Here is a 16,118-nt window from a genome sequence, read left to right on the forward strand (position 1 = left end):
TCTATTGATTCTTGCCACTGAGGTACATCTGTCCCAGGCAAATGGAAAGCACTGAGATACGAGATCGTAAAGATACATCCTATAGGGTTTTTCAAACAAAAACTGATCCAAGAAAGCAAGGTTAAGTACCCTTCTTCTGACACCACACACAGGTATTATGATACTTTTTACAACCCTGAGATGCACTGTAATTTTGCTTGGGGTAGAAAAACTTCCCCCATTTGTGTAAATTTGCTTCTAAATTAAATTCACTCAAAAGGCTAGATATTAGAAAGAGTCCTTGTCCATTTTTCAAATCCTGCATTTCATGCTTCCTAGAAAAGAAAGCATTTATTACTAATCACTATGAAACACAACATGTACATTGTTTTACACATTTTCTATATACACAGTCTGAGTTTCTTCCAGCAGTCTGCCATGCATCCCTGTACATGGCATTTTTGACCTTACCTGTGCAGTGTTAAGGTACACAGTGAAATCTGAAGGGCTTTGTCCAGTGCTCAAATTAAGCTGCATACCCTGTAAATGTACAGGGGGGGAAGCCCCATAAGAGTTGAGTCACAACATACTGCCACACAATGCCAAAAAGTGAAAAAGTGCCAAAGCTTCAATTTATAAATAGATAGTTTGAATTCTGAGAATGTCCAGCTGAAGCAAACTTGAGGAATTCCAATGTGAAGGAAGGATAAAATCTAAACAGATACTTCAGATCTCAGTCACAAGAGAAAGCAATGAGTACAGAGATATAGACTCCTGGGCACAATTCATAGCAAAGGAAATACTCCAAAGCAAAGTAGGAATCCTTCATAAGAAATTCTATACAGTTCCCTATCAAGGGCAAAGTTCCAGAACTCACACTATGAGAGAAGCAGGAAATGCAGGGCCAACACATTCCCATCTCAGAAGCAGTCCCCTTAATTGTAATGCCAGGCAGTCTTCTCCAAAGTTCTGAGCAAGCCCCTGGGAATGTGCTTGCAGAGTTGGCCTTGGCTGATACAGGAAGCAGTGCGTGTCTACTATGGCCCTACTGCAGGTTTAAAATAAAGCTGAAAGATTTAATAAAAAACTTAGAGCATCAAGAATGATAAACAATAACTTTTGTTAACAAGCCAAATTCCAAGTAAAAAACATCCCTTTGCTATTTTCAATAAATAAGTCCTTATATAAGAGGGGAAAAATGAAGCATGGACAACCAATAAGTACACAAAGTACACAAGTGTATTTATTACATTTTTGCAAGCACTTGGTTCTACATTTCAAAAACGCCACCATCAAGCTGTTGGCACATTTATGTACAAAACAGATTAATTGTAATGCCTGCTACAAAGCATTCTTTGTGAAAATACAAACTCTAATACCAGAGAAAAGCCAATAGCATCAACATCATTACATGAGTTTAAAAGACACAGTTTTAAAAATCATCACAAACTGCTTTAAGACACAAAACTGAAACACTACAATATAGAATTGAAAGAGGTTCATAATATGTTTTGCAGAACTGTAAATACTTGTACTGCACATCTCAGAAAATTTTGACCCCGTAAGACAGTAATGTGTAAAAAATAAAGTTAAAAAAATAATGAAAACAAAAAAATCCCTAAATAAACTAATACTACTTGATGCATAAACATGCCACAAGTAACTATAGTATTACCCTCTACTTACTACAAGAATTGGTAAAAATTACTGATGATGCATGACTAGTAATAGTACAAAGAAGAGTTTTACTCAATAACTTTGATTAGAAATGCACTTACACTGAGAGAATTCACAATGGTCCAATAAGTGCACAAAACTAGCTAGAATTTTGCTTTAACACTGACAAAAATGTCTTGTCAGGATACATCACTTTAAAAGACACTTTACAGCATTCTTGTAGCATTAGAAATAGGCAAAAATAAAAGTTAAAAAAACACCAATTTTGGTCCAATAATACTTATTTTTTTCTTTTTTGTATTTTTTGTTTTGTTTTTTAATACAGGTACTTCTTTCAGATTAACATGACTGACTTTTCTCTTAATATTTTCTTACTCAAAATAAAGGTTCAAATATATTACTAACACTTCCAAACAATAGCTCCAGTAGCAGCCATTAACCTCACTTTAACATAGTACAGGTAAAACCAGTATGTGTGTGGGAAAGCTACAAGCCAAGCTATTACATTTATGGAAGCCTCCTTTAATATATCACATACAGTACATGTATAGTTCATACAGGTGCAATCCACTTAAATTTTTAAAGCAGGTAAAAATACTTCTGACTCTTAAAGATTGCTGGATTATAGAAATATCGCCTTCATAAATGCAGTTAAGCAGCAATTGCTCACATCAGCACATGAATAGCTTCAATGCAACATAACCATTGTGGAGTTGCAGAGATCCTTCCGCAGAAACCTACGCATAGTTCTGTGCAACCTTTGTCTATACACGGCAACTCTTGAGAGGTGATCATGGCATCGTACGCTTGCAAAAGACAAATGGCCATGCATTAACAAGCAACACGGCCAGCATGCTCACAATATAAACAGGAATAGCCATCAATGAAACTTGGAGAATACTTTGCTAAGTACATCAAGAATCATACAATGTTAACAAAGATAAGAAGCACTTCTTTTTTTGTTTTTTTACCTACTCTTACAAATTTAGAAATTGCACCCTTGATTGTTTAAAATGTTCTCAGGACCCTCCATCAAGATGCGCACTGGTCCACTTGGCAAGATTTCCAAATCTGAAGGAATGTCAGCAGTGTGCTTCCTCAAATTGTACACGGTCCCTTTGAAGTATACCTGTAGTTAAAGTACTTACCAAAATCCAAACTAAAAAGTATAAAAAGCTATTTTTTTTCTTTTGAAAAACATAAGAAACAATGCAAAAAGGTGTTATGCGTAACACATACAAAGTGATCTTTTAAAAAAAATCAAACACATCTCCGTATTTGACAATAGTTAGTATTGTTGACCTAACAGAAAATAAATCACTTTCGGATTCGGGAAAGGCTGTTTCAGGAGCTTTGTAGTAGAGACTGGTCACACAAGCTATAAACTAATTAGGAAACCAAGTGCTGGACAACCAAGAATTGTAGAGAGGTGATTGAGAAGTCACCCTAACTATCTTTTGTGAGAAGCACTTTTGATTTTGATTTTAAATGGAGAGATGGATGGCCTTTAGTTAAACAACAAAGCATTCAATGGTAAAAAGTGAGACAAGGTTTTTCTTATGTGTATGCATTGAGTCGCTCTTTAGAGCGGGTAGAATGAATGTCATGAAGCTCCTGTTCTTCCTTTGACTTAATATCCTCATACTTCTGCATTCTGCAAGCATCTTTCACATAAGCCCAGTTGGCAGACAGAACCATGAGATAGTGAACCTGAGAGAAAGAAAGGGAAAGAGGGAGAAAGAAAGATGTTGTGAAGTTTAATCCCATTTATTGCATCATATTTTATCACACATACCCAGATTCTCTTGGAATTTAAATGTGACATGTCCAAGCCCTCTCGCAAAGAGACAGGAATTGGCTAGAATGAAGTGCTTCTTAGGCAGCTCAAAACACAAGAGCTGGAACCTCTTACCTTGTTTTGTGCTTCCTTTTACCAGTGCCTGTTATCTGTTATTTTTAAATCCCTTGCAAATGCATTCATGCTGTTTCCATGATGTTCATCTCTGCACCATTTTTCTCCTCTCTCCTTGCTTCTACTCTGCTCACCTCATTTGCCCACATTTCCTGTTCAGACTCATTTTTTGGCTGAAGATATGATGGCACAGCAGACAGGATATGACTGTTTCCCAGATGTATCTGAGCTTTGCAGTTTTCATGTCAGATCCCACTCCATTTGTGTAGCCATGAGCTGCCCATCTGTATATGTTCACTAAATTTGTCATGCTAATTCATAACGTACTGTAATTATATACCCCTTTATATGCTTCCCTTATATTTGGAGCCATTTCCTTCTGACTTGCAGCAAAAAACCTCTAAGAGATCAGTCACACCAGTTAGGAGAAGAGATAATGTTTGCATTTGGCTCTTATTTTCTACACAAACTGGATCCTCCCTTGCCTGTGTAATGTGTCCTCTCCATCATCACCTTAACTTTCTCTTTTTCTGCATTTTTCACTGCATCTCGAGATTCCAAGCAGTGAGTAAACGCACAGGGAGACCATCTAAACCAGGGGTCCTCAAACTTTTTCAGGGGCCAGTTGAAAGGCACCGGCGGGGGGCATGGGCCAGTAAGGTGGTCCCAGCGAGGGCAGGGGGTGGGGGCATGCAGTGAGGCAGCAGTTTGCTCACGCAGAGATTGTTTTCTCCGAATGAGTCCAAAACAATCTCCGTGCAAGCAAGCCACTGCGTCACCAGGTAAATGCAGGCACGGCAAGTCCAAAACCTCTGAGGTGGGCTGGATAAATGGGCATGGCGGGCCGGATCTGGCCCACAGGCCATAGTTGGAGAACCCCTGCTCTAAACCATTAATTGTTACACTTAATCATATACAGGTTTGTTACGTTAAAAAAAGTCATATTGTCTGGATTTCTTCAACCTTACTACAGTAAACCAAGGAAGGCTGCAGATTCTCTTAAACAAGATCAAATGGGTCACTATAGGCAACTGGGGCAAATAAGGTCAAAAACTACATGGACAGAGAAGACGAAGGGAAATGGCAGCCAAAAGACACAAACTAATCTTGATAGTAGTGAAACAAGATGAAAATTTGGGAAGATAAATTCTGGGGATATTCGTAAAGACTGAAATGAGAGAATAGTATATCCAGTAGCAGTTGTAGCCTTTTTGATTCGCAAGACTTCACATTCCTTCTCTTTCCTACCGTCTGCAAATCTGCCTTCTTTCTTTCTACTGCTGCAGAACAACCAAAGCAGGACGTAGACATTTAAAATTACATGCTTGTGTGCTAAAGTACACTGTTTCAGTGCACACCTAATTTTATGAAGCGAGGTAGAACAATACAAGCCTGATGTATGGCAATACACCTGCCCTTACCATGCAAAATCATGCTCCTAATTCTAATTGGATCTGATCTTTACTAAAATGGTGGAGAATTTATACAGATTATGGGAGCCTCTTCTGCAGAAGGTTTATTCCCTTTAATTACCAGGGAGTGTTTGAGGTTCTCCATCTCTTTCTCTATTTCATTTGTTATCAATTCATTCAACAACACTAGGGATGTGCAAGGAAGACACCCAGGGTTGTGAATCTGTTGCATTCCATGAGTTTCGCTTCCAAGACTCCAGTCTACTTTGTAGAGGGTCAGAGTCCAAGTTCCTGGCAAGTGCACCCAGCATTTGTGGGGTGCTTGCTCAGAATTGACTTCCATGTGGTGCAGAGCAATGCCTTCTCACACACCAGAGCAACCACTCAAATGGTGGACCTGCCTGTACTGAAGAAGGCTGGTGGCAGAGCACACAGTCTCAGAATGCCCAACAGGAAAGAAGTCTCCATGACCAAGCAGAGTCTCCCTTCCATGCCAGCTACAGCTGTCTTTTGGTCTGATGATGATGATGATGTGGGAGAAGGTTGTCCATTGTGCATCCGGGGCTCTGTGAGCATTCACAGGCTTCCTCTCAGCTCAGCTCCCTTTGGAAGACTGGACTGAGCATAAGAGGAAGCCCATGAATGATTGGAAGGATGGATTCCAACAGGTTCTATTCCATCCCTAGACAACACCCTCACTAGAGGACTCATCTGCAATCGAATTTTATGCATTTATGAACAATGCATACATGTTAACAATGTTATCATGAAGTTTGGTGTATCATGCCTGGCTCTGTTGAGTGCAAGAGGGCCAGCTTCTGCAACCTGCCATGCGCTGAAGACAAGTTCTGAGTCAAGACATATATTCGAGGTAAAAACACTTGTGTGTAAAATGTGGACATGATATCTATGCATAAAATCCTCATATGTGTGGGTAACTAGAACAAAAAATAATTCTCTTTGGCGTTGATTTTCATGTTGGAATGTCCATGCTTAATGAGGACAACCTTTCATCAGACAACTAAAGAAATTGTGTTCATGTGCTTGTTATTCAAGTCTTGAGCACTAGCTGCCACTCAGAGTAGAATAAACAAATTTCGAGAGCAAGAAAGCTATGCAATCCCTGGCACTATCAGACTAAATTTGGGGAAGCTGCCTTACTTTACTGACCCACTTAGGCAGGGTGTCTTTATAAATACAAGTCTCCTCAATTTATGTGAGTCATAGTAGTCCTGGTCTTAACTCTACCTCCAGTCTTATGGAATGGATAGAAGCCTTCAAGAGGGTCTCTAAAAGAACCCTGCTGATTATCTGGGGTGGATGAAAAAAATTCCCTAAATTTGGTCAGATGAGCTCAGGAATTGCATTCCTGCCTTGCTCCAAAGGCTTTGGAGTGTCCCTCTGGAGCTGCAGCCTGTGGGCTAGCTTTGAGACTGTACGTCCCCTTGGAGCCATCAATGTTAGCCTTTTGGGGCTTCTGCAGAGCTGTTTCTAGAGTCCCAAGGCTGGATCCAAGAAATGCTCCAGTGAGTACAAATGCTGAGTGCCCCTCAAAAGCGGAGGTGGGGTGGTTTATGGAAAAAAAATAAAAATTAAGCAAAGCAGGTTGCTTTTTTAAAATAATGAAAGTTGAAGCAAAATGACCAGTGCTATTCTGGCTCAGCAATAACAAAAGCATAGGCAGCCCTCGATACTGTGGAGCTCTTTGTCATGGATTCTCAAGGATCTGCCTGAGTGGAGTCTCTTCTCCCTCTGCTAAGCACTGCCTTACTGCACAGGACTCTGAGGTGCAACTAGCCTCATTTGAATGCTATAAAACAAAGTAATTATTTTTAATGCAATCTTTGGAAGATATTCCAAATTGGCAAATCTGCACGCTCATAGTTGGCTGAACATTTTGCATATGTCTCTGTGCCAAACTACCTTCTATGACTTAATGAGGGAGAATATACCCTAATCTCTTATATTTCAAGTTTTATGGCTATGGACTTCCTGGCCGTAGAGGCATTTTGACCAGACTTGATTCTGGGAGAGCAGATGAACCAATGCTTAATGTAATGAGCAGCAACATTAACACAACACTTTCAAAGCTTGAGACACTTTCAAGCATTAATTAATCTTTACTGTGTTCTGCAAAAGAGGCCAAACTAAGTGCAGAGACTGAACAAGTAAGATTAATATGTGAGTTTCAAAGCTGCAAGTGCAGTCCAACCATCCATGTCATCATCTATTTGCCATCTAAACAATGCCTCAGGCACATTCAATAAATACAGAACAGGAAAAGAACTACTTCTGACATAAGATTTTAGAGCCAATCCTATTACCATGGAAACTAAAACAGAGCAAGTTCAGGTTTGAAAGGAACATGCAAGAGTGAAAGGTGGTGCTGGAATATTTGTTACAAAGGTTCAGTGCAGCACCTCCTCTTTCTTCAGAGTAACTTCTCAGATGCAGGAGGGTCTTGCATTTAGAAGAGAGTGCTTCAGAGGGACCTGTTCTCTGCACCCATCTGAAAGATCTAGCTGGAGGCCAGAAGGGATATGTGAGGAATCCATGTGGAGGTGGGAATCCCTTGGATCTCCTGGGAGTCTGGCCCACCTTGCAGCAGCCCTGAGTGTGAATTCCTGGACAGCAGTCCCAGTGCGTGTGGGGCAATCACCAGGAATTGAGCCCCACACACTGCATAAAGCAGCACCCCCTTCCATGCCCAGTGCTGCCATTGTCGGCTGACCAGGCGGGAATGAAGGTTGGACACTGGGAGTGGTGCCTGGCGTGACCACTCACAGTGAGCCTCTTCCAGGTCCTGTTTCTACTCTTTGGGTGAATGAACTGACAGGGAAGGTGGCTGGCTGTGCAACTGGGGTCCTCGAGAGTTCACAGACTTGCTCTTAGTTTGGCTTGCTTTGCATGGTCAGGCCAAGCATGAAAAGAAGTCTGCGGGTGCTAGAGGGATGGATTCTGAAAGGGTCCATCTCGACCCTATTGGTAAGGTGACACATCATGCAGACATTCACCATGGCAGCATTCTGAAAGGGAACAGAGCCTAGGGATGCAAAATCTAGACAGAATCTGGCCCTCTCGCACGCTTGGAACTTCCTTCCCAGGCTTGTTCCTGGCCAGGGAGAAATCCAAGCCAAGATCAAGTGCAAAGGACACACAATGCACACAGTATGCAAAACCTGCTGCTTACACAGCAGCACACAGGTGACAAGTGTATAAGCCAGCCTCATGGGCTTACCTGGACTTGCTTCCTGCTGGATGCCCAAGCAACTGTGAGGTACAAGGGGATTCCCACCCCAACTCTTCCTCACATGTCATTGGCAGAGTCACATCATATTTAAAGTGTCTCTGCGCACTTCAACATCCTCACTGGAGAGAGCCACCTCTGTATGCTGTGTAGCATGAGCTGATTTTCTTCTTGTGGGGAGGCTGAATAGGAATCAACAAACTGGCTTGGCTGGGGTGGCTTTGCATACTCCACTTCATGTTACACTCTTAGAAGGGTTAGATGGTCAACTTTGCTAGATTAATCCAACCACATTTAATGATCAGTGCAGGTTGGATCAGGAAAGGTCACCTTTAGGTGAGTACCTTGAGATACCTTTATAGTGAGTGGCCATTACTCCCAAGACCTGCTTTCAGGCCTGTAGGACCTGTAATGAATGCCCTTGGTGGCTAACTGGTAGCATCCATCTGGAGTTGGGAGACACTATTAGATGTAGTTAAATCCATTTTCTATCTATTATTTATCCATCTGCACTCACAATCCAGGTATTATTATGTTATATGCCACACATGAGTGGTATAGTGGTTAGCGGGTAAAGCAATTTTCTCAACTTGGTGATTACCAGATGCACTGAACTACACTGGTCAATGCTGACTGAGAATTATGGGAGTTCTAGTCCAATATATTTGGAGGGTACAAATTTGGGGAGCAAGTTAAAGTAAGGGACTAGGATGGTAGGGAAACACCCCTTTCAGCCACAAACTTACTGAATGCATGCAACAGAACATACATGCCATTTCTAGCCAAAAAAACCTCTTCATCCATAATCCTTGAAGCATAGCATCATGTGCATTTCTAAATACATTCTAAATCTTACCATTGCAATGACTGCTGCTCCAGCTCCAGCAAGTGCCACAATAAACAAATGGAATGTCATGTTCAGCTGGAAAAAGAGCAAAAGACACTATGTGCAAAATGAAGACACTGATAAAATACACATTTTGCTTATTCCATAGGATAATCAACTTGATATTTCTGTTCTAAAGAAGTGAACTGATTTCCATGAAGTCACTAACAGTATGACTGAGAATTTTCTATTTTCTTTGCAATGAAGTTAAAGATTTGTAAGAATTGTGTTGCAATAGGGAATTCTGTTTTCATCATTTTGGTTGAGGCATTTTTGGAGACTAAACCATTACAAATGACATGACAAATCATGCTTTGAGAATCAGGAAACAAACCCCTACAATTCTCTCTTTTATTTCCAGTTCAATTGCAAACAATATTGATCCGACCTGGGCAAACTATGCGCACACCACAAACTGGCTGCAAACCAAAAGTGCAAACCACAATCATAATATGATTTGCTCTTAACTCAGAAAGGAGAAATGAGAGCACATGAGCTAAGCGGAGAAAGAGAAGTGGAGTGTACCAGTACAAGACTTATTCCCTCGTGGACACTTATGGTATGAACTGTTATGAACATATGAACACTTTTGTTGGAACTGACCCAATGGCTAGGATACTTCAGGGCAGGAACTATGTCAGTGAAGGTTCAATATTCAAGGATTTTCCATGATGTGGTGGTTACACTGTTAGATTAGGGGCCTGGGAGTGTGCCCCCCCCCCCACTTCACAAAGCTGTCTTTCTGCCTTGGGCTATTCACAAAAGGTGGGATATACAGTAATACAATATGAGGAGGAGGAGGATGAAGTTCATGCCTGTATATCTAACTGTTACATACTATACACAGAACTTCACCTACTGTGCAGAATAGAAATGAAATAAACAATATAAATATTATTAAGTATCTATATTCGAAAGAGAAAAGAGAAAGGAAAAGCAGCAGGAGAGCAAGGCAGGCAGCATTTGTCACTGTGCAGTCCCACCGGACAGCTTAAAAGTGGCACTGGTGAGCTTTTCTGCACATCATATTCCAATCCAAAAGAACCATTCCCTTGACTATATTTCCTACTACTATTCTTAAAAAAGCCTCTCTTTTGGGATTAAGAAAAGCTGTTCATCTATGGCGGCAAATAAGAAATGATGGTACTGAGAACTATCCATATACTTTACAAAACGGCTCAACAGCATTCTTATGCATCCAGTGGGACTCATGGCAAGAGAACTTCCAGGGTTAATCAGTGACACTGTTCCCTTCAAGTGCAAAAGGTGTGCAAGTTTGTGATAACACCTCCTTCCCACAGTAGCAAAACTTGCCATAATTCACTCACCTCAGTAGATTCACACATCCTGAAGAAATTTTCAGACATTGTGCAAATCTTTTTTTCTTCTCCAATTGTTACAATTCCTGGGACAGATTAAATACTTGGTGAGCTTTTGACACATAGAAACACATTTATTTAAATAGGTCAGACATCTAGGAAATGTTAACAGATGTTTATAAAATAATGAGACATTGGCTCTGATATATTCCTTGAAGAAATAATAATCAGCTACTTGGTAACATGAGGACAATTCTGAGGGCTAGTCTTTCAGTCCAGTGCGTGCACTCAGTCCTGGAAAATCTAAGCATGTTTTCTTGCTAAACAGACACAAAGTGGGCTCGGTGAGGTCATTCCTTTATTTACAGTATTTATAGGCTTTCCAAAACAAAATTCTCAGAGCAGATCAAAACAAGAGAGCAGTTTAAGAATCAAAAGCAGTAAAAGAAAAAAGTATAAATGCAATAAACAAACAAGTTGCAGATGGTGGAAATGAAACTAAAGCATGAAGCAAGGAAGATGTAGCAATGACAACCAGCTTGGATGACTTTCAAAGGGGAATTCATGGCGAAGCAGGCTAGCAATGCTACTAGTCCGGTTGGCTGTATGCTACCTCCACTTGCAGAGGCAGTGTGCCTATGTACACCAGTTGCTGAGGAAGTAGGGTGGGAGGGTGCTATTGCATTCATCTACTGCTTGTGGAGTCCCATGGGCAACTGGTGGTCTGCTCTGTGAACAGAATGCGAAACTAGACGGACCCTTGGTGCTTCAGCATGGTGCTTCTTATATACTTAGAGCCCTCTACAACTGGGTGCACTATGAAAAAGCCCTTTCTCCCAAAACAAGCCCTCTCTCTTTGCTTCCGCAGAGGGACATTTGTAGAAGGATCTCTGAAGATCATAGAATCCAGCTTGATCCTGGCTTGCCTGATAAAAACATAGCTTGGACCAGGAGCAGACAACCTTGTACTCCACAGATGTTTTGGTCTACAACTTCCACCAGCAATAGCTGGCATGTCCAATAGTTAGGAGTTATCAAAATGGTAGTCCAGAACATTTGGAGAGTACTAGGTGACCTACCAGTGGTTTAAATTAGAGTTTCCTTTTCTTCATATGCAAAAAGAAAGTGGGGTTCAAAACTGGAAACAAAACTTCCAGTTTCTTCCTCATGCAGTATCAAAAGGAAAGGGAAGCACTATAATTTAGCATTAAAGCTAGAAAAAGATGATGTGTCCAATTCACAGGCCACCACACTCATATCGTTCTTCAGAACTCTTTTCACCTGCAAGCAAACTGAAGCTTTTTACTGACTGAAATGGAAATCTATGAACATTTACATTCACTGGCTTTGCCTCTAGTGCATCTTTTTTGCACTAGATATTTGAAGCTCTGCTGGATTAAAAGCAATACTTTGTTGGCTGTTTAATGGATGGAATTCCCCAACAAATAATTCACTTACCATACTGACGGAGATCCAAACAGAAGTTTGCCCCTTCGACTAGGGTGGTGTTTTTGCAAATAGTCCACAAGTTGAAGTACATGTAAACAGGCAGAGAGGTGAAAGCTGTAACCCCCAACCAGGCCAGCATAAAGATATAAGTCAGCATGATAAACTGTAATAAATATGAAAAAAGTGAGACAGAAGACCCGGAGATTTCAAAACTTTTCTACCACCACCCTGCCCCAGCAAGAAAATTCCACTAATCGATCCATTTTTGTAAATGAACACCTCCCTGTGCTTGATTTCCTTGAGAGTACTAAGAAAGCTTGTTATGGTTCACAATCATTTCTAACACCCAAACACCTCCATATAAAGAGATCAAGATGGACGCAAGAAAACAACCCTTCTGCAAACACCACAAGCCTTGCAACCAAATATAGCTAAGAGATGCTCAAACAACTTAGGCTTCCATTCAGTGTGGCTGCCTTGAAGTGCCTGAACTCACCGCCTGAGGATTACAGTATCCAGAGGAGGGTGGGAAGAGCAGGGAGGCCAGAACTGCCCTGGCTATTTAAGTGTTTCACTGGCCCATGAGAAGAGGTGGAGAGGCCCCCAGGATTTCCAGCACCGAGGTCATTCTTGCAACCCTGGAACCACAGCCAACACAGACAGAACCAAGCTGATGGTAAGGACTGGGGGAGGGGGCACTGCTAATTTGGAGCACTTCTCCAAGGACAGAACTGGGACTCTGAACCATCCTATGGATGTCTAAACAGCAGCTAGTGGTCGCAGAATGGTGTCCTTTGGGCACAATCCTCTATTCATGTTCTTTGCTGGCTTTCCATGCACACTGGTACTGCATGCTGCAGGCAGGGCTGTCCTGACACTGAAGACACAACCATGAAATAGTTGAAAGGGAAAGGATTTACATCCCCTTGATTTCAAGCAAGTGTATGTCCCATCCAAACACTGGTGGCAGCCCCATTCATATCAGCAGGACAGTGCTTATGATGTGGTAGAACTCAGCACCCAATCACCACATTGCACGATCAGGCTATGGACCCACACACTGGAAGAGTACAACTCAGATGATTGGTTTCTATCTTCCAGTTTTACATTTTTCACACTAAGAGCTCACAAGGAGTAACTGTCATGCTAGTAAGCAGAAGAAAGAGCACTTGTACAGAAGAGAAGCACTTTTCAGGAAACAGCATCGCTTCACAAGGCACATGGGAACTTGAGCGTGCTGCTTATACTCCCTTGCCTTGAACCCCAAGAGGTACAACTGGCTGGGACTTCAGACACCAACAGCAACACACAGTATCAGTCAATTCCACCAACCGGGACTTCCATAAAAGAACGGCCAACACAGGTAAGCAAGGGGGGGAGAGCATGCGCTGTAAGGCACACCTGCCACTCATATCTCCCCCACTGCACCTCCTCTGTGTCCTGTGTCTCATCCTGTGTCTCGTCCCAACAATACTGCTCCAGCACTCGTTCCCTGAACAGTGGTGCAGTACTTCCACTCACAGCCAGGGCCCCCAGCCCAACAAGCAGCTAAGTTCCCTGTTGCTGAAAGTCAGGCACTCCATCCAACGACCGTCACAGCTGGCCAAGCACATGAAATCACAACAGACTTGCAGGACCACAGCCTGGATGTGTAAAGCAGAATGGCAATCACTGCACCGACAGTGTTTCACGACAGCCTCCAACAGCGCTTTTTTTTTTAAAAAAAAAAAAAAAAAGTGCCGGGACTCACGTCCCCGCCGGCAGTAAGCACACACACCAATCCCAAGCCGAGCAGAGCAGCGGAGCAGCGTCCCAAGCAGCTATCTCTCACTATCAGTTAGCAGACACAAAAGCAGCCTGCAGGCACTATGTTAATGATGTTTGCTGCTGATCTGCTACTCCGTTCAAAATCACTTCGTAAAATCCATTGGGAAAAAGGTGCCAGAACGCCATTCCGGTGCATTCTATGACAAAAAAGCCCTGGCCTCCAAGAAGGTAGCTTTACTCAGTTACTATGGGTTACTGGCTAAGTACCAGGTAATTACCTCCACTAACTCTTCTGTCTCATCTCCTCACAAGCACCAATTGTGCATTCAGATCCAGGAACAAGGTGCTTACGCTACAGACTGTCACCCATTGCATTCCACAGGCCATTCTTGCACATCACAGGATCCAGCCCACACCCTGTTATGTGCTGACCATGCAGAAACTCCACCCCTGTCCAGCAGTACTGACCAGCAGTATATTCCCAGATGTTCTTCAGTTGTAAATCTCTTACCTCTCACCCTTCTGCTCCCTCACAAACTCCAATTATGCAGCAGGAGATGGTGTCATAGGAGACACTGCAGTTTTGCCCTGCTAGCCTCTGAACCACTGTGACATTTCACAGGGCTTTGGCAGGGTGATCAGCTGGCAACCCAGCACATGTGTCTGCCTTTTTCAGGTTCTTCTCCATCCTGGATGCTGTTCTATAAAGACTTCAACAGTACCATGTGTTCCTTCTCTGTTGCTAGGAAGTGGTGGTACAGATGTGCTCTCCCCAGTTTTGTAAGATTTGGCTTCAGACGGCCTCAACTGAAGATAAGAATCGCCTAACAGGACTGTTAATTCCTCAGTGTTTTTCAATTCGGCAAGCCTTGCAATGCAAAGTTACAAGCATCTGGGTTAAACAAATGATTAAGCATCTCATTGGGAAGGATCTTTTAAAACAAAAATAAAACAATTCCCTTCCCCTCCCTGCTTTTAAACTCTATTGAATGTAATGCTCTGCTATTTCCTCTCCTTTTTGTTTTACAGCTTCATGCTCCACCAGCATTACTTAAGTAGATGAGACATCTCTGCCAACTCCAGCTACTCACACTGGAGTAATTAGCTGGAAGCAAAGAGTCATTTAAGTATCTCAAATTGTAGATTAAAAGGTTGGCCTTCAATTACTTTCAGACAAACAGTTTTGGTTTTGCAGCCTTTACACTCACTTGGATATTTGATAATGAAAAGAGTGTAAGTGTATAGTTAGTTCTGTTGCTTCCACAAAATCCTAAGGACTAAAAATATCCCTATGGTTTGGATTCTGTAGTCTTCCAAGGCTCTGCTCTGAGGACTGGAAGCCACTGCTTGCTTGCCAGCTAAAGGGTTGTCATTTGGAGCTTGTAACTTCATCAGGAAGCAGACAGGTATAATGCTGAGTTTCACCTTATCATCAGGGGCTGCCTCACTACGCACAACACAAAAGGGCTTGTATCAACACCATTTGAAACCTGTCATAGGAATAAACTGGGGTTTTTTAGTGTTGTAAAGAAATAATCTTGGCAAACTACCCAAACAGTTTTGGCTATCATGCAGGACCGAAATGCAGTAAAGTCATGGGATTGAGTTTTCTGAAATGGGGGTTACATCATTTACTATTAAGGCAGGAGGGAAGTAAGGTCTACCGTGAGGAAGAGGGGCATGGTTGCATGAAAGTTTGTGCAACAGGGGTCTCATCATTTGCACTATCCTGCCAGTGTCACTGTGATTTAGATTAGCAAGAATCTGCACAGGAATTACCAAAGTCCTTATATGGCTTTCAGGAATGCTTAACTGGTACACAAGGCACTCACACAATTCTACACCTGCCAGAAGCAATATAGAATTATATTGCAAGATTTTAGAGTGGAGAGGTTTAGATGTACTTGGGTGCTCTCTGATTAGACTGTTATGACAATAACAGAAATGACTGTTCACATAAAGAGCACTTTCAACATAATGATCAGATGTGTCCTCGTTGCCTTAAGTCTGAAGACAATGGGAATTTGATTTATTTTTTCATCCAGCACACTAAAACAGGATGACTAGGGTGTGAGTTTATGCAAATTAGGACAGAAAAAGGGTTTACAACTCCCAGTATGCCCCAGCCAGCATAGTGGGAGCCAAAGGCCTTTTTTCTCTATCTAATGATTCCTTACATCATTAAGGAATCAGTTTTGTTTCAATTATAAGGAAAGAAATCCTCACAATTTCATGTAAGTCACAAGAATAATTTATTTCTCATTTTAGCCTCATGATTGTGTGAACCAAAGAACAATCTTTCATCTACATGATGACTATTATTATAACTACTCCAATCTAGCATTTCCATGCACAACATACTCATAATTAAATATGTGGAATTACAGCAATTTCTTCTGTTGAAATCGCCAGGGTTAAATTTGCTTCATTCGATGTAAACACAGCTTGATTGTGGTGGGTTATGAGGAAA

The 16,118-nt window shown here is 41.8% G+C and overlaps 1 protein-coding gene across 1 annotated transcript in view; it reads right to left on the reverse strand.

Annotated features, from left to right (window-relative positions):
• Positions 1-1,220: 1,220 nt before the first annotated feature.
• Positions 1,221-16,118, reverse strand: part of LOC123024462 (neuronal membrane glycoprotein M6-a) — a 37,106-nt gene continuing 22,208 nt past the window's right edge. The window contains exons 3-6 of the mRNA XM_044432182.1: positions 11,891-12,044; positions 10,442-10,518; positions 9,084-9,149; positions 1,221-3,366 (exon numbers count right to left, since the gene is read on the reverse strand). Coding sequence (XP_044288117.1) covers positions 3,214-3,366; positions 9,084-9,149; positions 10,442-10,518; positions 11,891-12,044 — 450 coding nt within the window. The 3' untranslated portion in view covers positions 1,221-3,213. The remainder of the gene's footprint in view (positions 3,367-9,083; positions 9,150-10,441; positions 10,519-11,890; positions 12,045-16,118) is intronic.

This window comes from Varanus komodoensis, unplaced genomic scaffold (assembly GCF_004798865.1).
Source record: "Varanus komodoensis strain SLA01 unplaced genomic scaffold, ASM479886v1 scaffold233, whole genome shotgun sequence".
In the NCBI taxonomy this organism is placed as follows: domain Eukaryota; kingdom Metazoa; phylum Chordata; class Lepidosauria; order Squamata; family Varanidae; genus Varanus; species Varanus komodoensis.